Raw genomic sequence first — 26,509 nt, forward strand, 5'->3', positions numbered from 1 at the left:
GACCGTTGATGGAGTCCAAGTTGACATTAATACCTTTGCAGCACCCTCCTTCAACTTGGGCTTGATATGGTACTCCTTACTCTCAGGCTGATCTTCAGGAGCGTACGTTGCGAAAGGAGCCGCTCCATTGCCGCCCTTGTGTGGGACGCCTTCACAGAAGGCAAAAGGCACATACGGCATATTAAAGCCCCAGCGCCACCAAGTTGTGGGTTTACTGTAGCGGGTTCATACCACAATCCATCCGTTAGCGCAAATGCGGGAAAGGCGCCATGAAAGTGACCACCATTGACGAAGGACTAGACCAGCGCTAGCAGGCAGCGCCCTTACTCTTCTTGCCGACATTCTGGGGTGTATCTGGCCTCTCCTCTCCACCATATATTAAGCTCTTGGCCTTGCTGTTGTAGCCCCGCTCCTTGTTCTCAAGGTACGTGGTGGGACCCTTCCTGGAATTAGGCATTGAAGTCAGAACACGAGGAGGCCGCCGAAATCAGAAAGCCGATACTTGGAGCACCGGGTAACTTCTTACGGGCTGATAGGGGCGGTAGTTGTTGCCATGTCAGCGTGGTGCACAAGAACGAAACGCTAATAAGTTCTTTGCTGCAACTGCTTTAGAAAGAGGAAACGAATGTAACGTTTCAATGGTCTCACTCTGTACATACAAGAAACAAGCTTTGCGAGATAAGTAACACCCTGAAGGAAATGAAGAATGCCTCAACAAAATCCTAAATCCGTACAGCTCGTCCATCTGCCCGCGGCCTCTTTAGCACCCGCGGTCCTTCCCTAGCTTAGTATCAATATTGCAGCCGTAAACTTGCAGTAACCGTTGCAAGCAATTTATCAAGAGCATCCGCTCTACCCGCAGTGCGTTGGTGCAGGACGCTCCGATCGGCAATTGAACTGACTTCGGAATATACAAATTGCTCTCATTATTATCTGAGAGGCCAACAGTAACGAATCCTTTTGCCTCTGTCGACCAAGCTACCAGAGCAGCTAGACCACTTGCACCTGCGCCATGGTCGCTGCGTACGACACTTCCTGCAGACCAGCAGAAGCCACAGGACAGGACGCCAAAAGAGTGGCAACAAGAGGTAGAGAAAACGTTTGGGGCATTTGCTTTGGAATGATTCCGTGACGACACCTAAAACTGTTGGTATGAAATAGAAAATGCGCGCTAGCCCCGTACAACGCAAAAACAACTGCAAAAACTTCCCTCGTACAAAGCGCGCCACTTACAAGAAGCCCCGTATAAGACGCAGCCTGCCACTCTAATACACCTGTCCTAACAGACTTAATACTTTAACGAGGCATCCGTGTCTTGGCAGAGGATTTCCTTGGCATTTCGTTGCAGTATGACCGCAAGAACATGATCGCTATACAGGAGAAATATTTTGCCAGCCTAGCGAGTCTAGGAACCCAAGGCCGCAAAGCAGCGGTTCAGATTTCGTTCAACATGCAATGTGACCACAACTGAAGGCTAGTAGCGGCCACCTGCCATATAAACTGCAATTGTTATAGAAATATAATTGACATCCAAGCCTGAGCTCTTAAATCCAGACGAGGCAGCAGGCTCATGGAACGCGAACACGAAACAGGCAAAGGCAGCAGCATATTGAACCAAAGCAAGACGCCATACCGTTGGTATGCCCGTACCTAAACTCCGTCATCTAACACCTGTACAGAAAGCTGCGGTCCATCCAACGCACCTGAAGGCAGCACCACGGGATCCAAGAGCGACGCCAGCAACGCGAACACCCGTGCGCGCCTCTGCTCCAAACTGCCCTCCGCGCCGTCTGTGGCTGCCGTAGTTTCCAACAGTGCATCCGCTACCTCCTCAGCCGCGCTGAGAGTCCAGGGGCAAAGAAGGGGCGCGCGGAAGACAGGTGAAGAGCAACTCCTTAGGGCATGGGTGCAAACTCAGCACCGGGGCCGGGGACAAGCCGTGAAAAAACCAGTGGACGCCCCGAAATCCTTCAAGACACCCCGAGGTATCAAACCGCAGACAATCCAAGGCAACCCATACTACATGCCGACCCTCTCCATTTCACCCACCTCACCTGCACAGCACCTGCCTCCGCAGGCCCCGTGCCGCTGCCGCCAACTCCGGCGGCAACGGCAAGCGATCGTTGGCATTCCCTGCCGTACAGAAGCCGTACCTAACCGCCAACTGCACATTATCAAGCCTCTCCCCGTAGCTGATACAAAGCTCCTGGCCGGGCGGTATGGGTTTGGGTGGCAAGAAGCTCAGGCCATCCGGCCGTTGCGGTGTCACGATAAAGGTCCCCTGAGCCAGATCGACCTTGAAACCCGCGTTGGGTGTGGGGCTGTGGTTCAGCAGGCAGGACCAAGGGACATAGAGCGCCATGGAGACGCGGCCGGGTGACGGCCCGGCGGTGGCAAGGTGACCGGGATGGAGGCCGGACTTGGCGGGGCAGGCAGTGGATGGTGGTAGTGGTGGTGCTGGTGGCAGAAGCGCTGTGGTGGAGAATGACCGTGATATGACTGCGGTGCAAGAAGAGAAAAAGGGGAGAGTGAGGGTTAAGACAAACCACTGACGGTTGAAGCTGAGTGGTGGTTTGAAGATTGCCCAGTTGCCCGGGGCCGCCTTCTTCCTCACCTAGGCAACCCAGGAGACACGCAACAAGGCAAGACAAGTCTCCCAAACCCATTCAAACCCTTTTCCCTCATTCCACCAATCGCACTCCCCCTTCCCGCTTCACCTGCAACCCCACCTCCACCCCTTCCTGGATCCCCAACGCCACCTCCAACCCCAACCCCAACACCACCTCACACATGCAGCAGCAACTCACCCATATCGAAAGCCCACCATAACACCTCCTCCCCCAGGCCCCAATCCAAACCCGCACCCCGAAGATCCGACATGTACGACGTGACCTACGCGGTACGGCAGGGCGAAACAGCTGCGGTGAGGAGCTTGGCGTTCTCACAGTTTTGTTGCACCTACACCAACAACCCCCACCATGAGACATTGCTCTGAATCCTGGCTCTTACGGAAGCAGGCAAGGCGCAGGGAGGGCAGGAGGACTACGGGGCCGCCCCCCTGCGTCGTCCCAGGTCAGTCTTCGAGGAGGATGCTCCCGATATTCCCGCGCCTCCTGAACCTCCCCCCCCCCTGTTCCCCCCTACCACCTTCGGCTCTTCCTGACGTTAGCATATGACTTCCGCCTGCTCTCTACCCCACCTGCCCCCTCACGGCCCCCAGTGCCGCCCGCAGATCCCAGGGTAACTGCCGCTCCTGATCATCGGCCAGCCGCAACAGGGACGCCCCTGCACTGGGCGGGGGAAGCACGTGCCGGGCGTACTCGGACAACAGGCGATGGCGGGTCCGTAGCTGTTGACCTTCCGGGTTGCCTTCCTGCGCCCGCGCACCTACCCCTGTGTCATCACCTCCGGGATCTCCGCTAGGAGGGGCTGCTACCTGTGTGGCCCACAGCAACCAGGCCACCAGCCTGGGGAGGCATGGGCGTGAGGAGGAGGGCCGAGGGGGGGAGGAAGAGGAAGAGGAAGAGCAGGAGGAGAGGGAGGGCGGCCAGGAGAGCACGGCGATGACTGTTGGAGTTTGGAAGGGAAAAGTTGGGATTATAGAGAGGAAAGAAGGGAGGGGGAGGGGGAAGGGAGGGGGAAGGGGAGGGGGAAGGGGAAAGGGAAGGTGAAGGTGAAGGGGGGGGAATTTGTGGGACACGATAACCCCGCGGAAACACCCCACCACTACACGAAGACCATATGGTTGCGGTCTTGCGCAGGACAGGCAGAAGGTCCCCGTGGTCCCCCCAGGATACAGATTCGGAGTTGAGGGAAGAGGCACATGAGCGCAACCAGGGGGGAACGGGTGTCAAGCTACCACAGCTGTTCTACCCCCCCCTTGTAGCTACCACAGCTGCTAGGATTGGGTCCACTAGCAGTTCGCCAAAGCTACACTACGGTGATGCGGATGCGGATGATGTGAGGTAAGGCGGCTTACCGAGCCGCGAGTGGGACAGTTCGGGAAGTGCGAAATTCAGCACAGCAGGAGCTGTGGAGGGATGGGGCCTGAGTCACAGGAAACGCGGTTTAATTTTGTTGGAGCTGCTGTCCCGGCGATGACGGATAGCGGTAACGGGGTTGCGTGGTATCGGAGCAAGTGTTCCGTACAGCACTTGTGGATAGTATTTGGAAAGGATTCGTGCATGCGCGCGCTCTCTTAGTACCGTGCTTGTTGCTCAGACGTTACATGATGTACAGCACCGTACAGCACCATACGGCTCCCGTACCTAAGCGCCGGCGGGCGCTCCGTTGCCTCTAGCAACGCCACCAGCTTGTCGGGCAGCGCCAGCCCGTAGTAAGACTGTACGGCAGGGTTAGGGAGGGAATAATATGCAAGAAGTCGGAATGGGGCTGGAGCCAGATACCTCTCTTCGCAGGAAATGGAGCACAGGCAAATCGGAAAAGGAGAGGCCGATCCTGCTATCCTCGTGTTGTGGTGTGGCGAGGTCTTCCAGAGCAAGTACACGCACACATTAACTGCACGCCTGCATTCGCGCTATGATACGGGTAATCGGGCATGGCAGCGTGAGGATGGGAATATGAGGCAGCCCAAGCCGAGGGCCCACCACAAGGCCGCTTGCCTGTCTCCCCCTGCTTGTACACAACCCGGAACACCCCCCTCCATCTCTCTCTACCTCTCGGGCTGTGCCCGGAGGCATTGATAGGAGTACATGCGAGCAAAGCCGGGCAAGCGAGGCCAAGGAGATTTCTTCAGGCCCCGGGCTAGCTCTGGGCTCTGGTTCAGGGCGAAAAAACTCAGGCAAACCCAGGGCATTGCCAGTTGTTCTTGGCGACTTCAACTTCTATAATTCCGCACCCTCAGCAGCCTCTCAGCACCGCTACTTGCCTGCCACTGGGCAAGGAGCTCCCTCTGCAGCCCCTCGGGGCCCCCGGGACCGGTTACCAGGGCCAAACAACAGCTCAGGGGCACAGCCAGCAGGGGGGTTGGATGCAGCTGTTGCTGCTGGGGTGAGGTGATGGTGGTAGTATTGGTAGTAGAAGTGGGAGCGGGAGTGCTAGTGGTGAAGGAGCCATCGGAGCGACCTGCTGGGCCAGCCGGAGCGAAGAAAAGCCCCCTGCCGCGCTCCCCGAACCCGATACGAGCCTGCACAGCGGTTTGCGCCGTTGAGGGGGAGTAGGCGGGAAAGGGAGCGGGACATGCAACATGAAGCGCCCGCGCGCGCGTGTGTATGTGTGTGTATGTATGTATGTGTGTGTGCAGTCTTCATGGGGTTCAGGACTCGGGGGAAGCAACGGACACCACCGGGTGGGGTCTCCGAAGCGCTGTTTGTGAGACGTTGTTTGGATCCTAGTGACTGCAGTGAGTGTGGGGAATTGAGCCAAGCAGGGAGCTCAGCTTCTTCGGCTGAGCCCTGCACCTCTACTGGTATCTGCCTAATATCCGCTACGACCACCTTGTATGACATCACAATATGTTCATGGAACTGATGGTGCTCTAACCTGCAGAAGGCATTCATTTTTGAATGTTTCAAGGATGGGCGGAAGGGGCGAGGCTTGCTCCGGAGCAGCGCGCCAGATGGCAACGGGTTGCGTCCTGCTGACAGGCGCACGCCTGCCCCTCGCGTTCAAGAAATGGCGCGAAGGCTGAATCTCGGAAGGTCTAGTATGGTTACTATGTTTACTCGACGATTGCATGTGTCAAAGAAGCATACCGTTCTGGTAACACAATCCTCGGTGAGAGTGAATCGCACGCGCTCAGGCTCTGTTACCTCACTAAAATGCTATTAATATTTACTCGCATCAGATATTTTTGGCCACATTATGAAGGTTCCGGTGGATTTTGATACCGGAATGGTGGTTATCTGCTGGATCGCGTCTGTCGGCATATGGGGCGAAGAACAATTGATACCTGTTTATAGGATGCAGACGTTCAGATCGCGCTGCTGCTTCTCCCGTCTCAATCTCTTCTATTCGAGACCTTGTGGGACGATGACCTGATGACCGAAGCCAGGCGAGCCGATGGGCGGTCAGTCGGGGTTGGCGAACTTTTCTTAATCTGGTAAGAAATAAAGACGACGAGGACTGAAGACTCTAAGACGAAGTGGACGTTGCCACCGAAATACAGGCGCCTGCACACATTCGATCTTTGGCATTGGCGCAGGGCATCGGTGCATCGAATTCAGGGGTTATGTCCCTCGTAGTCCTCCTCTGCCATAGGATGAAGCCGTGGGCGTTAAAGGGAATTCTTCAGGATGCATAACTTGCAAGGGGGACAGTGAACCAACCCTCATCGCTAGCCGGATATGCTAGCGGCTGTCATGGGGTTATCTGTTCGTACGGCAAGTGGACGTGACTGTTTCCGGGCCTTGGTGCAGCGGGGCTGCCTGGTGCACTTACGGGATGGGATGAGTTGATTCAGGCGGCTGAGGATGAGGTCGGGAGGACACGAACGGCGCAGATAAAGAGTAGCTCGGATGCATGACGGGGGGAAATTCCTAGGGGGCCACCTGGCTCGAAATCAGAACCCAGCAACCATGCTGCAAATAACCAAAAAACTTTCTGGAAAAAGGGCAGCGAAACGAACGCCTGTTGCTGGAGAACCTGCGTACCTTTCCCCCGTGAACTGTCGGGGAAGCGCATCATGAGCAGCCTCTCACCCACGTCATAATCAACAAATGTACGACGACAACATCAGGCTTAGGGGTTGCTGGCAAGTGACGACACGTGGCTGGATGGATGGACCGTTGACGGGCGACACCACCACCAAAGCAGGTAGGTAATATTGTATCCGGCCACATGCATTGCTGGCAGCTTTCTTTCTGAAAGCCTGCCGTACATCGCCATGACATCACGGCGTTCTTCATCCCAGGTGTGAGCAAAGTTGATCGGTATGCGCGGGGCATTCCGCGGCTGTCTTTTCCTCTTCCCATGAAGCGACAAAGGCAACGACAGTGGCAGTGCGTCCGGCCAAGTGATTGAGTGACCGAGTGAGACGACCATAACCAAACAGCTCCTAGCCCCAGCCAACCCCCCCGTATCATGGCGAGGGTCAGGGCCGTACCCCGACATGAACACACCCCACAGCGGTACACACCCTGCATGCTAACACCCGCCTCGAACCCACCAACCCGACTGCACAGCCCCTCCTCCTCCTCCTCCTCCGCACCGCCGCCAGGTTTCCATGGTCTGCAGGAAGGAGGGGACTGCTTTCTCGCCAACCCATTGCCACTGTCCCCAATAGAGCAACCCGACCCGCATGCGACACACCGAAACACATCTTCCAACATCCGCACACCCCGTTTCTCTCTTCCGGCCGCCAACTCGGAGATGACATCTATCCAGTCACCTAGGGTCGCGCCACCCGGGAGAGCCCCTGCCCCTGCCCCTTCGCAGTATCCTCGGCCGTGTCCGATCTCTGCAGGATCCCCCCCTTGCCTTCTTCTCCCAGCATCCAACAACAAGAGAAGAACCACAAGCAGCAAGCCACACACAAAACGCACGCCAGTGCAGTCATCAGGCAATCCTCGCCCCAGCCAGGCTAGTCGACCGAATGGGCCCCGCGCTCGTGGTCATGGCTGCGGCAATCCCCTGGGGTCCCACCGCCAGCGTCGCCACACAGTCCGTGTTGGTTCGTAGCAGCGGCTGCACCGCCTCCCAGAACTTCTTCTTGTCCAGCACCTTGGCGTCAGCAGCGGCGGGCTGCAACACCGACCCCAATACCCCCCAAAGAAACAAGCGAAGAATGCGTGAGGGAGGGCGTGAGGGAGAGAAAACCGGACAGACGGACACTACGCAGGCGCAGACTGGGGAAATTCGGTACAGTACATGGCCGGGGAAAGGTACGTGTTAATCAAAGGTACGTCTTTGCCCTGCTAAAACCCAACCGTGAAAACCCGAAGAAAACTGTAAACGTAAACCCCCGTGTTCCCTTCTTTTTCTGTACACACCTGTTGCGGGTCCTCGCCGAACCAAACCCGTTCCCCGGGCCGGGCTCCCTGCGGGGGCACCAGCGGCTCCACCACCAGATGCGGCTCGTCCGACGCGGCCAACAACATCCCGAAGGACTTGATGCCTCTCATGTTGCGCGGCTTGAGATTGCAGATCACAACCACCATCCGGTCCTGCCGGGTGAATGAAATGTGTGTGTTGTGTTGTGTGTGCGGGGGGGGGGTAATCGTATGAGAGAAGCGGGAAGAGAACTGCCGGTGTACTAGGTCCTAGGGGGTGTAGGGGTGGTGGTGGTGGTGCGGGCGTTACACAGTGAAATGGATTAAGGATTAGGGACTAACACTGTCGACTAATCCCAGAGGAAAGGAGAGGGGGCCGCCATTACAGCAGCTTCGCCACATCCCGCCTAGCCGACTCCCCCGCTACCTCCCATGGTGTCAAAGAAACACCGATCGACACGGTCCGGTTATTACCTCCCTGAACTCTCGCCATCCGCCCAGGTCCCCTCGGCTGCATATACCTCTCAGCAAGCCCTGATGACCCCACCCCACCCCCGAGGACCCCCCGCTCCGCGCACCCGCATCGCCTCCAGCGGCACGTACTTGACCAGCCCCGACACAACGGTCCGCGGCTCGGCCTCACCCACATCGATTTTTTCGACATACAGACTGCAAAGGGGGAGCGACAATAAGCTGCTTGGCAAGGGTGCTCGCGTTCGCTCTCTCTCTCTCTTTCGCTCGCGTGTGTGTGGGGGGGGTGTGCGCGTGCAAAAAAAGCTGTGGTTGCGAGGGATGGCGTCGCGAGGGAGGGGCGGGGCATGATCGATTTTCCCCAGCTGGTCAGCGAGTTGGCTGTTGTCGACAACCCCGTCACGCTCCCAGTCTGCCCAAGTCCCGCCCAGCCCCGCCAAACCCTCCGGTCACCACGACGCGAATCGCACCAACCCCGTTCCTAGTGCCACCCAATATTTCCGCCAAACATCCTCCTCCTCAACCCCACATCCCTTTCTCCTCAAAACCCCACACATTAGGCCGGGCCGGGCCCGCACCTCTCCGCATCCGGATGCCTCTCACAGCTCATGATGCGGCCCACGCGGATGTCCAGTGCATGAACGGCCTCCAAGGGGGCGCCTGCTCCACTGCTGCTACCGCTGTTGCTGCTGCTACTACTGCTGTCCGCAGCGGATGCAGCAGCAACAGCAGGGGCGGCGGCGCCAGCCGCTGTCGCTGCGGCCGCGGCCACCTTCGGCGGCCCCGCCACCGCCGCTGCGACGCCCTCTCCCTGTCCGTCCCCGCCCGCCGTCTTCGGCACTCTGACGTACAAGTTCTCCATTTGAGGTGCCTGAGCTAACAGGCGAGATCTGTGGCAGGGCACCATCGTGACGGTTAGCAGTGTGCACGGGCGAGATCCTAGTGCGAGACGAGGAGGGCCGGGGAGAGTGGTGGATGTGGATGCGGCGGGGAAGGGCCCCCATGAGCTGTTGCATGAGCAAACGTGCGCAAGATGCTGAGCAGTACATTTCCTTTTCACAACCTGGGGATCGCCAGGCAGTCGCTGTGCGGTGGTGGCGCTGTACGCCCGTTTGTTGGGGCCTAGGGGGGTATCACGAACCACTGGCTTAGGGGGGTTGGGAGGGACTGCGAAGCGCGGGGGAGTTCAGACTGCGAAATGACACACTGCGGAGGCCTGCTGGGGCGAGGATAGGAAAGGAATCAGAGAACAGGGCCCTGACTGTGTGTTCTTGATGGAAGACAAGTCAAGCAGCAACTGACGAGTAACGACTGCCGGACCGTCTGGTGGTGGGGGAGGAGGACGCCTCACAGGGCACGGGCTAGCGTCGTCCGTTAGACTCGCCTGGCGGGGTAGTGGCTGGGCTGATCGGGCCGCAGGCGGTTGCCCTCCGAGTAGGCGTGGATGGCGGGAGCCACCCCGCTGACGTCCGCGGACTGCAGCTGGCCGAACCTGCGTTGCGGTGGTGGGCGTGTGCGGCGGCGAAAGGAAAGGAGGCATGATGGGCTGTGCAAAATGCAAAGTTGTGTACGAGGGTTGGGCTTGTATGGGTTTGTGTACGAAGGGAGTGTACGAAGGGTTGTACAAGATTGTGAGCGAGGATGTGTACGAGGATTCGCACGCGGGTGGCAGAGCGTTATAAGTGTGTTCGGGATGACTGACGGGTCTTGGCGCATGAGCTGGGCTGGAAAACATGGACAGGCGTGATGGATGAGGGGCTCGGCTAGGCGTGCGGAGGTGAAATGAGTCCATTGGGTTTGTGAGGGCGCGCAGATGCGCTGGGAGCGCGTCATTCAGGTGATGGGTGAGTGTTACGACTTATGGGACATGAAGGGGCTTGGGAGGGTCATCAGGTACGTGGCCGATTGGCGCAACGGCAGGCAGTCTCAGGGTCGTCTGATAGCCGTCGGGCTTTAGTTGAGGTTCAGGTTCTTGATGCCGAGGTTCAGCGGAGGACTCAGTGCGAAAGGGGAGGGTGAGGTGTTCGCGTCGCCGTCGCGTGGCCTTATGGGCGTCTTCAACCTTAAGGTAGGTGTTGATCGTTGTCACACGGAGTGGGGATGTACGTGTGCACGGTGCAGGGGTTGGGGGTCGTTGAGCGCACGGGGGGGTGCGCCTGCTGACAGGGGTTGGGGTTGCAAGCGGTGTTTGAGTGACTCCGAGAGGCTTGATGCTTGAGGGGAGATGTCACTCATGCGGGGCTGGAGGCTGGAGGGAGGTGGAGGAGAGTTAAAAGAGGTGAAATGTTGGGGGTCAAGTTGTGTGCAAGGTCTAGAGGTAACGTATTCCCCACCGAAGAGCTCTCCAACTCACCAGTCAAGCACGCTGCTGATTTTTGGCGCCCAGTCGGCCGCCTGTGGGGTGATGCAGTTAGGCCAAGGAGGAGGATGAGGGTGAGGGCACCGCTGTGGGGCATGACAGGTGGGCGCGTAAGCTTCGCACCTCCTGCTCCGAAATGCTGACTTGCGCCATTTTCGCCAGGTCGGCAATGTTAGGAGTAACTGTTGCTGAGGTAGAGGTTCCATCTGTGGCTGCAGTTGCGATGAGCATGGGCCTAGGTTGAATGAGCATCCGTGCCCCGCTGAAAGGCGCACGCCCCCTGAGGACGGTGCGGTTTAGCATCCCACATGCGCGATTCATTTTGCCTAACGGAAACAGTGTATGCTTTTCCTACGCGGTGCTGGAACAGCGATTCAAGGCATATTGATGCTCGTCCTCGCTCCGTACTGCTTGGGAGTCAATCGTCAGGTTCACCGAGGGAGTGAAGAGTTTAGCCTGTTTCCATTGTCATCTAGGTTAGGTCTTTGTCCCATCGCCAATTGTAACAGCTTTTTGCCCGCCTCCTGTCTACCATTTTCCTGAGCAATGAGCTACGAGCCGCCACCTTATGCCGGAGGCTATCAGCCACCTGCTAACCATGGGGCTCCATCCGCGGATCCTTATGGGCATCCGCCACCGTCCTACAGCAACTATGCTGCACCTCCGCCTTACACCTATCCTCCCCCATTTTCAGCAGCACCACCGAGCTTTCCGGCTGGCCCCGCGGGTTCGGAGGAAGTTCGGACAATTTTTGTAACTGGATTTCCGGCGGATGTAAAGGAGCGTGAGCTCAATAATTTGCTTCGTTTTCTGCCAGGCTATGAGGTGGGCTTGACCACGCTGAAACCTCGTCTTTTGGCCGCTGCAGCATCCGATCCTTAAACTGAATCTTACACACGGTTCCGGGAAGCAATGTCAGCGGTCGGTATGGTGGTCTCCGTTGAGATCAAATCTCTCGGGCCTTGTTTGACGCGGGTATTTCAATACACTTGCCCGCTATAGAGTCGTTCTAACGTCTGCGTATTATTTGCGCTGCTTATTACACTATCGCACAGCAGGCTTCGCAAATGAACTACAGCAAGGGTGCAGCACAGGGCTTCGCCCTGTTCAACACGGGAGCAATGGCACGTGCTGCATGTGACCAGCTCCAGCACGTCAGGTGATTAGTTTTGGAAAAGGGTTGGGCTATGGGTTGGCGGCCAGAACTCCCACGCTGTGCTTTGACGAGGGGGGTAGGGGTTCAGCTGCCCTGGGTTTCGCATTGTCATGGGTGGTCAGCCTAGCCTCCCTTGCACATCCACGTTCTCCGTGAACACAGAAGCCCGCATACAGGTTTATAGTATCCGCTGCTGCCCCCTCGCCTGCCTAAAAATTAGGTTCGACGAGAACAGCTCGCTTAGATGCGAGATGGCCCGCAAAAACATGTACATACGGGATATGGAGCCAAACAAGCGGTCCAGGCCCAATGCACCACAGGCTGGAGGCTTCGGAGGCCCCGGTGGGTAAATGTGGTCTTTGGGGATGTTGCGCCTGGGTATCTGCTTGACGATGTTACATGTCGACGCTTGTGTGCTAGTCCTGTTAGCGGTTTGCGGGTGTGGCGTTGTTTTGCAGTGATGTCATATGTAACCATGTTAACCAACTAGTTGGAACGGTCTGGCTTCTTTAGTGGGGCTCTTCATTTTTGAATGAGGAGCAAAAGGAAATCCGGTTGTTACCGTACGCCGCTAATTCATGCCGTCGGCAGGCCCCGCAGGTGCAGCTGGAGCCGCACCCGCTTTCGGTCGGCCACAGGCCTCGTATGGCAGCGCTGGGGCGCGAAGCGGCGGTGATGGTGGATCTCGCGACGACAACCCCCCTTGCAACACCCTCTTCGTTGGAAACTTGTCGGAAACAGTGGATGAAAACGAGTTGCGGAACCTATTCGGGGGTGCTCCGGTAGGGAACACGGGTGTTAACCTTTTGCTGGAGTGCTCGATGTTTGCAGAGCTTGAAGGATAAATGGCCTCTTGCACGTGTGTAGGGCTTCCGGCAATTGAAGCTCATGCGAGGCCCAAAGGCGACGTTGGGCTTTGTGGAGGTGAGGACGACGATCAAAAATTTCTTGTTCTATTCCATTCCACTCCAGGATGCTACAGGGCTCTGTGAAACGCGTGCTGCAAATAATGAACTAACAGTCAGCTGCTCTACGTTCTCGCCCGCACAGTTCGACGATGTCCCGACTGCCATGGCAGCACACGCAGCGCAGCAGGGCGCGGTGCTGGCCAGCAGGTGGGCCTGGGCTTAAGCTGCCATGAGTCTCGCTTGTCATTGGCATTGTTCCGTGGATGTCGACAGCTATGTCAGCTTGCTATTGGTTCATGCATGCTTGTGATTGTACGTCCTTGTTCAGTTCATGAGAGGCATGTCACCCTGTCCCTGCTTTGCAGCGACCGCGGGCCAATCCGCGTACAGTACTCCAAAAACCCCTTCGGGCGGAAGCGCGATGTTGACGGCAGGTCGGTGGGCGGCTCCTGAAGGGCCAGCCAGAGGGGATTGTGGTGGGATCCTGCAGCTGTTGGTGTGGGACGGCACTCAAAAACGGGTGGGGTGTTGGTCTTTTATAAAAAAATCTTTCAGTTGGCATGTCTTATCCTATCGGGTATTGACAGGTGGCCATGAGGCGCTTTGGGTTGGCATGAAGCTTTCCTCCTTGCAAATTCGGGGCCATGTAAACCGAAGATGCTGTGCACCAGTTCTCTTTAGTGCGTATGCGTTAGCTTCCTGCATGTAGGGTTGCAGTAGCCTTGCATTTCTTTCGCTCTAACGTTTCCTTGGTGCTTCACCGTAGAATGATTGAGACGCCGAACACGCGGGAGGGCATCGTTCCGGCAACGGGTGGGGCGACACAGTACGCGGTTACGCAGGGCGGGGCGCATGGCGACTACGGAGCTTCGGGCAATTAAAAATCCCGACGACGCTGGGATGTGCGGCGCCGCCTGGTAGTGTCAGGTGCGGACGGGATGGAGTGCTCCTCCCAGGGCCTGGGGGTTGACTGAATGAATGCCCTCTGGCCGGATGTGGACTTGCTGCCAGGGTTTAGCCAGGTAAGTGGAGAGGCACGTCAGCCTGCCCAGTGTAGGCTGGGATTGGAGGGGCAGTTTTCGTCCTGTCCAGGCCACGTCCAGTGAAATGTGTGCATTGTTTCATGGTTTCGGCTCTGTTACCATGGGTTCGTTTGGAGTGTGTGAGGCATGCTTTGACCACACAGGAACGATGCGGCGGCGCCCATCAGTGTATCAGTTGCAGGTATCAGACTAATTCCCGTCTGCTTCACGCGGCACCGCAACCACATCTTGCCGCGGGTCCGTCTGCACTCATTTTGTCATGCAGGATCATCGCCTGGTGCGCACTGTGGCATCATCCCCACGCGCGCTCACCGCATCCATACGAACCAAATCTCCTCCTCCCATCCTGCCACTGGCCAACGCACTTTGTGACCGATGCTTGGCACGACACGGCTGCTGACCCACGGCGCACAACACGACACGTCCTGGCCATGCTTTTGTTCTACATTTCACCATTATACATAAAAAGTTTGTTAGGTGTCACCGGGCCCCACGATGATTGGATCACACGCTCGGAGCCAGCACTCGTCAGCAGCACGTCGGGCGGAGCATGACCTTGGGACACGCGCGCGGATGTATGCTCTCTGCGCGGCACGGCACCACATGGCCTGCATGTGAATCTGCACTGGCACGCCAACCCAGCAGTGGCATAGGGGGCATTAATTGCTTTGGGCATCATGCAAACGCTGATGACGAGCAAGTGTGTAACCACTGATGATGATTTGACCGCCGCAAGCTAGTCAGCCCACAATTCGGCAGTCGCAGGCACGAGCGTCGCAGTGGATAACGTGCAGGCGCCTGCACACTTCCCTCGCCGCCCGTGGGGCGTAATCTCACTGGTATTGTTCCTGTTGTGTAAGCTTGTGCTGGCTAGCGGTTTGTGTGGTGAGCTCTCGTTACCGCACTGCATTGGATCTTCTAATGATGGCGGAGCGTCAAAGCTATGGATGGAGCAGCGCAAGTCGAGTAGAAAATAAGAAGGGGAGCTCGTTTGTGGAACGTGAATCTTCTCTATGTTTAGGAGTTTGCACACCACATGTAAAAAGAAAACGAATGGCGTGCAACTTGCCATACTTCCCAGAGTTCCAGAGCTGGGAGTTTGTCAAAAATAACTTGTCGATGGAGGGGTTTAGGGCCCTCCATGCTACTCCCATTGTCAAGATTGCATGCGATCAGGGCCTGCACAGTTAACCATGCCCATCAGGAGCGATTGGACTGTAAGCAATATTTCTGACCTGGCTGCAAAATAATCCAAAATCTGAGGCAGCCGTGTCCGAGAAAATTGACAATTTGGGAATTGCAGCTCTAAAGTTTTCCTGCTGTAAGCTTTATCAGAAGTCTGGAGTAATTTGAAAGTAAAAGGATTGACCCGGCGAATTAACCATTGCTAGGGAGCATAGTTCCATATGGTGCGGGCAGTGTAGGACATCCTGAAGTTGCCTTCGCAACTTGCGTCCTCATCAGCATAGACGGACCCAACAGACTGCAGGTTATTATTCCAAGTCTATAGCCAGTGGCATAGGCACATGGCGGGACTTCAAGCCAAAGAGACAGAGAATTGTGCGGCTGCCCTTTGGAACCTTCACAAGATTACATTTAGTATTGAAAAGTAGCAAAAAAGTAAATAAAAGAGATGAGGTGTGCCTAGCCGGTTTTAGGGGCCCTTTTTTCCATTGCTCCAGGAGAACACAATTTGCACATTGACAGTGGTACAAAGTCGCGTGTGGCGCCTTCATCCTCCCTTCGGGACCCCATCGAAAATGCGCGCTAAGGTCAGTGTTTGTGAAATATAAGGGCCTAACAGCTGTCTTCTCATAGACTGTACATTGCTCTTTTGGCGCCGCCCAGGCTCCTATTGCTTGTTGCTGGCCTACTTGGATTGCTGCTAAAGTCCACACTCTTGCCCCTCTTCATTGCAGTGGAGGAAGAAGCGTATGCGCCGGCTTAAGCGCAAGCGCCGGAAGATGCGGCAGCGGTCGAAGTAAGCGGGACACATGGGCTATTGGAGGCCCGTATTAGAAAGCATCAAGTGAGCTTCGATACTGGCGTCCACTTTCTCCGCTCTGGTGGCGATAACGGAGCTCTGGCTTGGGAGCCTGTGTAATCCAGAGCTCTTCTTTTGTGTCACTTCCTTTGCGTCCCTCACGCTGCACGTGGAACAAAAAATACCTAAGTTGCAGCTCTGTAATGGGAAATAGGTATCAGCGCCCTTGATTGCTTTGCGTCTGAAAAGGTTGGCGGCGCGGTCGGCTATTTCATGTTAGCTGAGTGAGGTTATACGTCCTGAACCATCTAACCTTAAGCACATGTACCTGGGACCGTCATGTGACAGATTCAAGCCATATATTGGCAGGGGACAGCACCTCGTAGGGAGCCGGGCTATGTGCATGCTGCGAAAGCAAATGCAATGGTGCCACCGGGTTGAGGGAAAGGAGGATAAGAGAAGTTGATCGGGGATCAGACGCTGGATATGGTAGTACAGGTGGTATTCCACCTTTACATTCTTACATCTGCCGGCTGCAAGGGTTTTCTCCCAACGCATTAGTCAACATGCCTTCAGCATCAACATATGAAAATAATAATAATGACAGCAGGACTAACATGCATTGAACAATACTTTAGGTTCGGCGAAGCAACGCCGCATATGACCACGCAAAATGCCACGATAACTCTTTGCCTGATGTGACTTCGAGATCCATGACCCAAGAGGGGAGAACTATGGGGACTCGTCTCAGCATCCGAACTACAGTTGATACCCACCAACTAGCACCCTGACACCCCGCAGTATACCCCCAGTATACACCGCAGTATACCATACCCACCAACTAGCACCCCCTGCTTCCAGCATCCTCAGCTCTCTTGATTCCTCGAATTCGTCTCCTAACGCACATATGAATATTAACGAGCATCTTCCTTCCAATTCCTTTTCATTGGTATAATAGCTGAAGCCACAAAACCGACGGCGATGAATAACCCCCCTAACATACAAAATTCTTTTATTAACAGTTTGTCGGCCCTAATACCCGAGTTGACATGCGGCAGCAGCGTCTCCACCACCACAACCGCGACTTTACATGGAAGTATGTCCGCAACCCAGACCACGACACGAACAATAAGGATAATACACGTACATGCACGAACAAACCCATGCGTGCACACATATACGCACACACACGAGGTCATTCCGTCGGGGCTGGGCAGCAGCCCCTGGCCAGTGTCAGGCCCGGTCAGATACTTGTAACCTTTACACATGCGCACATCATAAATGCCTTCTCATCACGCGTTGCAGCTACGTTTGCGCAATGCCGACAACCAATGTTCCCACTTCACAACCCTCTCCCTTCCACTCCTTCCTCCCTTCACCCCTTTCTTCCCCCTTCCCTTGCACACGCGTAAGCAGTTACCCACACGCACAAGATCACACGCTTGCTCACACACACCAACTTAGCGTGATTCGGGCCTACACGGCTCCATCCTCCTTACTTTCCAACCAGCACACACAGATACATACATACTTACATACATGAATATGTACACATCACCATCCCACCTCAGCAGCAGCTGCGGGTGAGGAAAGGTCATGCCTGCGTTCGTTCGCACTTTTCTTATTCCCCTCTTCCCCGCCGCACGACGGCCCGGAGATGTGGCGATATGCGACACGGGGAGAGGCCAGCGGCCGCCGTGCGGATTTGCGCCGGTGCCGTACTACATTCGACAAATTCACTCACGTATGCGCACCACTCACGTAAGGGCATAAATATAGTGCGCGGATCCTCATCTGGGCGCGCATAGGGGCAATCCATTCACCACAGGTCAGCCTATCTGCATGTGTATCTGTCTGTCTGTTGGACTGGCGGATTATCTATTTCGCCTGTCCTTGAACGCCCATTGCCTATGCGTACCTTTATTCCCTTATTATGGGTTAATCAAATAGCAGCTGCAATTAAGCTTATGCTTTGGAATCACCATCCGCGGCAACCGTCCCTTCGTCGCACGACCCGACAGCCGATTGTCGAACAGGCGGAAGCGGACATAACGTGTATGTCCCGACAGATAAACAGACGGACAAGCAGACAGACAGGCATGCAGGCAGACAGAGACAACAAATCAAACACAGCTGCACCACAAAGTGGTTAGTAATGTCGCCACGAAAGCATATGATTCAGTGGCAGTAGCAGCAGCAGTAGTAGCAGTAGCGGGAAACAACGATTCATGACTGGGCATTATGTATTTGCATGCAACCGTCCTTCTGCAAGCAAAAAATATGCATGCATACATACGTACATACATACGTACGTATGCAAGGCACACGCCAAGTGGGAATGCAATCGCTGGTAATACGCGCTGGGCAATGTCACTTGGAAGGAGAATTCAAAACTGTGCTCGCACGCGATTTCTCTCAGCAAGTCGCTCGCTCCCCGCATCTTTCCCCTTGGCCGCACTGCGCCCTGCCCTCCGCCCATTATTCACAAACTCCTCTTCCCAGCAATGCCCAACCCAATCATGTCCAACTCGACTCGTAAATCACCGTACTTATCACCGTACATTGCCGTACTACGTTTACACCATGCCGTACTCAGCCGTACTGCGGTACCTGACGCAACAGCTCTGCCAGCTCCGCCTGCATCTGTGCCGCAGTGGGCCTCTCTTCCGGTCGTGGCGACATGCAGCGCTGGCCAAGGAGCCTCACGCCGCCATGCACCCATGTCGGCCACTGCAGCTGGCGCATGTGGGTGCCCACCTCCACACTAACTTGCAGATGGGAAAGACCCGCCCAGGGCCGACTGCCGGTCACCATTTGCCAGAGCAACACGCCGATGGAGTACACGTCAGCGGGTTTTGAGAGTACCGAGTTGCGGAGGACCTCTGTGCGCGCGTGCGTTTGGGGGAAGGGGAGAGGAGGGGGAAGGAGGAGGGGGGTTGCACGCGCATGTGTGTGTGTGTCCTAATGATCTGAGCTGCGGGCAGGAACTGGAGCGAGGGCATGGTACAGGAATGGCGACTTAACCCAGAAGCAAGTAAAGCACTTCATCGACGTGCTAGAAATTCCTAGCGAACAGGCTTGCACGTGCACGTGTACGTGTGTGTAACTGTGTGTGTGCGTGTGTGCATGCAAGGGGGCGCGGGCTTCGGGGGAAGAAGTGGAAAAAGAGCCGCTGTTGGTTTCCTGGATGTGGGAGGCCTTGGTGGACAGCAAGGGGGAGGGGGGAGAAAGACGGGCACGTGGGTCGGGTCCAGGCACGTGGCAGGGAGGAGCTGGGAAGTGGGTGGGCTGCAGGGCGGAGGGCGGAGGGCGGAGGGCGCCTGCGGGTGTCTGCTGGTGTCCGGAGCTAGGTACAGGTGAGGGCCATGCGTGTGGATGCGCAGGCGGTTAGACAAGTGGTTGGACAGGCGGTTGAACAGGTAGTTGGCAGGTGGGCCGGTCCCCCCGATCCCAGGGGGGAGAGAGCCAGATGGCGGCTACACAGCCGTGCAGCCGCCACCTGACGGTGCAGGGAAGCTCCGGACCATCTCCGCCACTGGGCCCCCCACTGCCCCCCCCCCCCCACTGCCACCCCCACTGCCACCCCCAACCCCTTGGTGACCTCTCCTAGTCCCGACCCAACGGCGATCTATCCACCGCTGTGCACCCCTCCGCCCATCCATCGGCTCTCCTGTATTGAGCTCTATCCCTATCTAGCTAATATTGACGCCCTGGCTGGTTCACTTTTGTCCGGTCCTTCACCCCGCCGCTTCCACGTCTCCCATCCTCCCATCCTGCCGTCCTCGTCCCCGCAGCCTCCCCCACAAGGCCCCGACGGCAGCCCCACCTGGCGCCATGTGTGTGATGGTTCCGTAGGCGCCCGTCTTGATGGCCTGGTCAGCGCGCGTCAGCTGCATGGACAAACCGAAGTCGCTGATCTGCAGGGAAAGTGGGAAAGTGGGCGGGACGGCGGGACGAGGGGACGGCGAACTGGAAGAGGAGGGAGCGGAAAAAGAATAAATGAACCACCAAATATGCACATATATACATCCATATACATATGTATGTGTGTATGTGTATGTGTGTATGTGTATGTGTGTATGTGTATGTGTGTATGTGTATGTGTATGTGTATGTGTATGTGTGTATGTGTGTGTATGTATGTATGTGTGTATGTATGTTGGTTTACATGTTCTTGAAAAGCATAGCGAAGGGAAACGCAACGTACGGGTGGCTGCCGCTGAACAGCACATTCTGTATTAGGGGCGGTCCCACGGGGGGTCGAACGGCGAAATTCCGCACACACACACACACACACACACACACACACACATATATGCACTTGTCCATCCATGCACGCACATTTACACTCACTTTTGCGATAAAGCCGCGGCCCGAGCTGTCCACCGGCTCGCCGTTGCTCTTGGATCCATCGCCATGCTGCCGTACAGACTGAAGTAAAATGTTGACCGCCTAAGAGGTGTCGGGTGGCACCCGAGGGGGGTCAAGGAGGGGGGAAAGACGAACCAGGGAGTCAAAGGGGGGGGGGGTCGGGTGCGGAGTTAAGAACCTCACCGCCGCCGAAACCCGCGGTCTCCAACACGGCCAAACACGCTCATGGCGCTGTATGGGGCAAAAGAAAAAACTTTTGATCGCCCGGAAAACGGAACTGCACAGCGAGACAGCAGACCGGTGACAGGCAGAGAACAAAGTCTCCGGTAGAGCGAGACCAGTAAGGCACGTAAACACACACACATACACACTCACACACATACACACACATATACACACGCTTAGACAACGAAACCGCGAAAGACATCGACGTCGACGGAAAACCAACGACGAAGGACGGCGGGAACTTGAAGACGAATCAACCCCACAAAACCCCAAGAGAAGCCACATACACATACACACGCACATGCACACCCACCGCAGATCCTTACACCCACCCGCAACCATCCGCACACACAAGACAATGGAAGGGCACGCACGCGCGCACCCACACACGCACTCACCGACAAGTCCCCATGCACAACGTCATGCGAGTGCAGGTAAGCCACCCCCGCTGCGATCTCCTGCGCTGTCGCCAATACGGCCGGGTAGTCGGGAGCTTGGTCGGCTGTACGGCCCTCCCGCAACCACCCGCGGTCGATCGCGTCCTGCGACACACATCCCATCACATCCCATACCATCCCCCGGAACCGCCATAACCGGCAGCCCGGTAAGGGAGAGGCAAAAGACGTAAAAAGGGAAGGGAAGGGGTGGGCGGGAATTCTATGTTCAGAATCAAGTCGGAAGTCACGGGGACGGGTGGGACGGGAAAAGGTGGGAATTGGGTGAAAGAGGCTACAGAGGAGATACACGGATGTGATTATTGTGCGTGTATCTCCCGTTTCAGAGGAGGGTCATCATCTTCGCACCCGACCGCGGAGTGGGTGGGAGGGAAGAGGGGGTGGGGGGAAGGAGGAGGGGGAGGCAGTTTCCCCTTTTTGCGCGACTACTGCGCCCCTTCGCTCTCAACCCGTCAACTGGTCCAACCCTTGTGATGACCCGCCCGCCCCCCGCACCGAGCTGCTGACTGCCCTTGTCCATGAACTCTAGAACCATCCATAGCCGTACATCCAGAGGGTACGACAGCCCGGAGAAGTCCGCCCCGATGGCGCTTTGCACTGTCGTACCCTCCCCCACACCGCCATCGTCCCCTGTCGGGGAGCGCGCCATGGCGCCGCTGACGAAATTGATGACGCCAAAGCCGGGTCCGATGCCGCCGCCCTCAATGTACGACGGCAGCAGCGGCATGCCGTTGTATGCGCCGGACAGCGCCATGGCACCGGATTGCTGGTGCTGCCTCGATTGCTGCCGGCGCGGATGCTTCTCTACCCGCTGGGACCACAGCGGCAATTGTTGCTGCTGCGCCGCTACCCTGCCGTCATGTCCGGCTCCAGAAGCCCGCCGCTCTAGGTCCGAAGCCGCTTCTGGCGACGGCGGGGACGATAGCAGCGACTGTTGCTGCTGGTCCGGCTGTGTGGCCTCCTGGGCCGCCGGACTGTCCGTTGCAACAGCGTTCTGCGACAGAGACCTTGAGGTAGTCGTCAAGGTCTGTGCTGTGGCGGAGACAGCGGTGGCGGCGGCGGCGGCGCCGCCGGCATTTGATTCCCTGGTTCCAGAGTTGTAATGCAAAATGGATCCAAATCCTCCTTTGGCGCCAAAGTTTAGCAAGCCATTGGGGCCTGAAACAGTTGTCCCGCTATTACCGCCACCGCCGGCGACGGCGGCTGCAGCAGCAGCGGTGCAGCCGCCGCTAACGCCGGCAGCGCTTAGCATTGCCGCGTCGCTGACCCCTGCGGCCGCCAGCGCGCCAAGTGTATGGAACGGCAACAGCGTCACGCCGTCGCCGCCGCCGTCGCCGTCACCATGTACGCCTCCATCGACTGGGCCGTCACCGTCACCGCCGGCGGTACTCTTTGGTACGGAAGGTACGCTGATGATGCTGCCGGCCTTAAGGAGGACGTTGCTGGTCTGGGAAGTCGGCGACGGCGTCGCCCCCGCTTCGGTGGCGGCGGCGGTGGAGCCACGCGCAGCGGAAGCGGGTGTCATGGGGCTGCCGGACCTGGACGACCCACGCGCCGCCATCAGCGCAGCTATTGACGGCACTTCAACGCCGCCACCAGCGGTGCCGCCGGCCCGTTGCGTATTTCGCAACATCGGCACGCGCGCACCTGACGGAAGGGCCACCCTCACCAGCGCCGCGTATGAGCCCGAAACCACCGCCAGGCTCGACGTCGGCGCTGTCTGCTGCGCCACACACCCAGCCGCTGACAGAGGCGACCGGCGGTTGACAACCCGGTCAACGATGCCGCTGACGCCGCCGCCGATGGACACGCCGCCAGCAACGGTCAACGAAAGGTCTTCTGTCCCGTCAACCAAACTAGGCCCCTGATCCCGGGCGCCGCCGTCGACGCTGCCGGTGCAGCCGCTGCCGCTGCCACGACGGCCGATTTATCCTCGCCACCGGCAAAGAACGGGATGAAAGCCGGAGCCCCCTCCATACCCATAGCCCTAGCCATATTATCCGCGCTGTCGGGGGCTGTGGAACCTCGGGCGCTAGGCCCTAGGGCGTTGCTGATGCGCGATGCGGCCGCATAGCCCAGGGGCGCGAACTGCATACCGGCATGCCAGGCATTCGAACCGTTCGAGTCCAAGACGCCTGTGAAGATAAACAAAACAAACAAACCAGGCAACGAGATGCTCTCGAATTGGATATGTGAATCAAATTCATGTGGGCAAGGAAGGGGGAGGGAACTGTATATCCCTAGGCACCGCACGGGGTAGGCAGTTCACACACCGCGGGGGCTGCCCGCACCAAGAGACCCGCACCAACAAGAGGGAACGCATCAGAGGGAACAAAAACAAACTGCGCAGCACAACTGAAGACTATTTCTACTAAACAATCTTCCTTGAGCATGTTGTTGTATTAGCTGTTTTTACTTCCGACAGCTTTAGACTGGTGCCCTTGGGGCCCCTCAGTGCTGCTCGGACGTAGGGGGCGCCCGAGATTCTACACCTTACACCCACATACATGCAGAGATACGCACACACACACACACACACACACACACACACACATACACTCTGTACAGTAAACTCCGCCGGATAAACACCAGTACCAATCTCAGTGCTGTGCCACGTAACCCCCCAACCCAAATAGTACGGCGCTGCGTGTTAGTACGGCACCCGCCAGTACAGGCCCCTACAGATCCCAACGAAGCACGCAAGCCCCGGACAAGCTCCAAGAGGCTTCGGGGCAGACAGAGCCGCCGGTCAAGATCGGGTAGACTGGACTTAAATCCTCCCCCTCCCCCTTTCCCTTCCCTTTCCCTTCCCCTCCCCCACGAGCACACATACACACACGCACACAGATTGCACACACGCACCCCGCCGCGGCTCTCACCCGAGGGGTCGTTCTTCTCCAGCAGCGCCGAGGCGTGAGACAGCGTGTGCACCACGTTCAGGTGATGGAGCCGCTGACCCAGACTGACCTGGGGGGGGGGCCCGCCGGACAGAGGGATCAAACGATTTAGGCGGTCGGCATGGGGCCGGGATGGGAGGTGGGGATTGATGTTGAAATGGTGTTATTCAAAACGGGCCGGGCCGCTCAACCCCCGTGCTTTTTTAAGCGGTGTTCCAAACAGTGTGTTAATGAATGTGATTTTGAGGTGTTCAGCTGGGTTGGCAGATTTAGGGTAGGGGGGAAGAACAGCGCAACAGCAAGGGGTCTCTGCGGGGCGATTAAACAATGTGCTGTAAAAGACGTGATGGTGGGAGGGTGGGAGCCGGGGAGATTACCAGGGCTAACATGTAATGCGATTTTGGCGCTTTGACGGACTGGCTCGGCGCATGGGTGTGGTAGCAGCTTTAATGACAAAAGTCTTCAAATTCAAATCCACCATCGCTCCGCCTCAAACCCCGTCCACCGCCCCAGTCTCCCCCCCACCGCCCTCCCCCCTTGCTCCCCTCCCACCCCAGACCCACTCACCTCAAACTCTGCTCTGCCTCTCTCCTCCGCGTTCCGAATGTGCATGTCCTGGACCTGCAGGTAGGCGGTGCACGGACACGGGGTTCCAATGGAAAAACGCTAAGGGAAGTGGGAGAGAAGGCGGAGGAGGGGGAGGGGGAGGAGGGGGGAGGTGGAAGGAGAGGACTAACAAGCGAGGGGCAAAAACACAACCCACTGGAAATGCGACACGAATGGCGCCACTAAGGGAGGAAGGCGGTGCCGACAGATAACCCGCAGCATCCAGCCAACCCAGGTAGCATGCAGGTACGTATTTCTCTTGGCGTTGAAGTTACCCCCCCAAAAAAAAAAAACTGAGCACAAAAAAAGTGAGCTCAAAGCCTAATCAACTCCGCCTCCATTGCTCCACTACGGCACGCATGGCGCAAGGACGGAGAGCGGAGGAGAGGGGAGGGGGGAAGACGACCCACGTGAACGAGTGAAGCTGATGCCAAGGAGGATATAGACTGACACGCCAGGAGTGAGCAAGCAAGCAAGCATGCATGCAATAACTAAGCAGTCGCGACTTATGAAGAAGAACTCTTCGCGGTGAGGGGAGCGGGGTGGGAAAAAAACCCAGCTCTACACCCCTCCCTACTCCACATAATTCCCCCAGATGTCATGTGCCGCCCTCCTCCCTCCCTCCAACATTCCCCCATCCCTCCCCACACCCCCGTTTCCGTACACCTTGATGGCCACATCCACGCCGTGCCACCGCGCGTGGTACACGGTGCCGTAGCTGCCTTGCCCCAGCACCTGCCCCACCACCAGCCCCTCGAACATCTCCGTGAGCCCCTGGACGGGGTTGATGGCGATGTTGGGCGGCAGGCGGCGGCCGGTGGTGAGGAGGGCGGAGGGCGCCAGGGAGTTCACTGCGCTGTTGGCGGGCGGGTCGGGGGTGGTGTGTAGGCGGGCGAAGAAGAGGCGCGAGGTGATGGGGGAGGTGACCTGCATGAATAAAGAGGGGGGTTTCGGGAGGAAGGGGTTTGCGTGGGGGAAAGGTGGGGGAATCCTCTGTATACTATACTATGTGTAGTGTATACATATATATATATATATGCACTACACATATGTATAACGTATATGTAATATTTACATCTATGTACATATTACACACATTTCCTTACATACATATATACAATATTATATATGTACCACTTGCCGACGCCGGAAATACAGGCGGGGGGTTGGGAAGTCGGGGATATAGTGACGAGGGGCGAGAGATGGGGAAAAGCAGGGAAAGACGACCCGGGCTTCGGATGCGGTTTGCGACGGAATGGGGTGCGGTGGAGGGGAGAGGGGAGGTGGTGCGGGACTATCCTCCTCACATCCACATCCACCCGTTCTCCCTCCCTGCCTCCCTCCCTCCCGGCCCCCACCTGCGGCACACTGGCGGGCACCCCCAGTGTCACGGTCTGGTCGTCCAGGTCCTCGGAGGCAGCTGGACGAATGGACAGGTAAAAGGTGATGGAGGGATTGGATTTGCAGTACACCTGGGGAACATGGAGGTGGGTGGGAAGGGGGGAGGCGGAGAGATGGCTGCTTGGCGACAGATGGGACGGTTTGGTCGAGGGGTGGGGGGAAAGACGAACCACGAACGGGGGTGGGGTGGTGGTGGTAAGGAACGAACAAACAAGGGCTATCCGAACTTGCCGTGCGGGTTGCGTTGGGTTGAGAATTTAGGAGGCTGGGAGGTCGTGTGCGACCCAGCCAACAGCAGCTACCCCGGATCTCTTAAGCCCTCGTCAAGTCAAAGTAGGCCGCCCCCACCTACCAGGCAAAGACAGGCCCCCCCCGGGCCCCTTTCTTTGAATGTCGCCAGCACCTACCCGGGGCGTGACGAAGGGCTTCCCCGCCGCCGCCTCCCGCTCCACTCCCTCCCAAACGACCCGTGGGTCACCGCTCACGTGGGCCATAACCTGGCGGCGCCGCGGGAGGGTTGAAGTACAGGGGGAAGGAGAGGTCATTACCAAAAGAAGGCACGGAGGCAGCTGGAGAGTGGAGCAAGTTGCTTTTAAGCATTGTGGGGCTTTTAGTCGCGATCCATCACGCCAAGACATACAAGCAATCCCCATAAGAGGAGGTTCCCCCTCGCTCTCCCCCCACC

General features: G+C 57.2%; 3 protein-coding genes across 3 annotated transcripts; 1 reads left to right on the plus strand and 2 right to left on the minus strand.

Moving 5' to 3' along the window:
• Positions 1-7,515: 7,515 nt before the first annotated feature.
• On the minus strand, positions 7,516-9,069 carry VOLCADRAFT_45407 (uncharacterized protein; the record flags this gene model as incomplete). The annotated part of the gene is made up of 4 exons (XM_002948745.2): positions 7,516-7,701; positions 7,950-8,123; positions 8,528-8,618; positions 8,999-9,069. Coding segments are annotated over 4 exons (522 nt in total), but the record flags the coding sequence as incomplete, so codon positions are not given.
• Positions 9,070-11,234: 2,165 nt separating this feature from the next.
• Positions 11,235-15,116, plus strand: VOLCADRAFT_104008 (uncharacterized protein). Its single transcript, XM_002948629.1, has 9 exons — positions 11,235-11,604; positions 11,838-11,938; positions 12,156-12,277; positions 12,527-12,717; positions 12,803-12,859; positions 12,986-13,050; positions 13,209-13,277; positions 13,610-13,770; positions 14,152-15,116. The coding sequence occupies exons 1-8, from the start codon at positions 11,326-11,328 to the stop codon at positions 13,722-13,724; spliced, it is 999 nt and encodes a 332-aa protein (XP_002948675.1). The 5' UTR covers positions 11,235-11,325; the 3' UTR covers positions 13,725-13,770; positions 14,152-15,116.
• Positions 15,117-18,462: 3,346 nt separating this feature from the next.
• VOLCADRAFT_58748 (uncharacterized protein) lies at positions 18,463-18,753 on the minus strand (the record flags this gene model as incomplete). The annotated part of the gene is made up of 1 exon (XM_002948746.1): positions 18,463-18,753. A coding segment is annotated over one exon (291 nt), but the record flags the coding sequence as incomplete, so codon positions are not given.
• Positions 18,754-26,509: the final 7,756 nt, after the last annotated feature.

The sequence above is a fragment of the Volvox carteri genome (genome assembly GCF_000143455.1).
Source record: "Volvox carteri f. nagariensis unplaced genomic scaffold VOLCAscaffold_11, whole genome shotgun sequence".
NCBI classification, from domain to species: Eukaryota; Viridiplantae; Chlorophyta; class Chlorophyceae; order Chlamydomonadales; family Volvocaceae; genus Volvox; species Volvox carteri.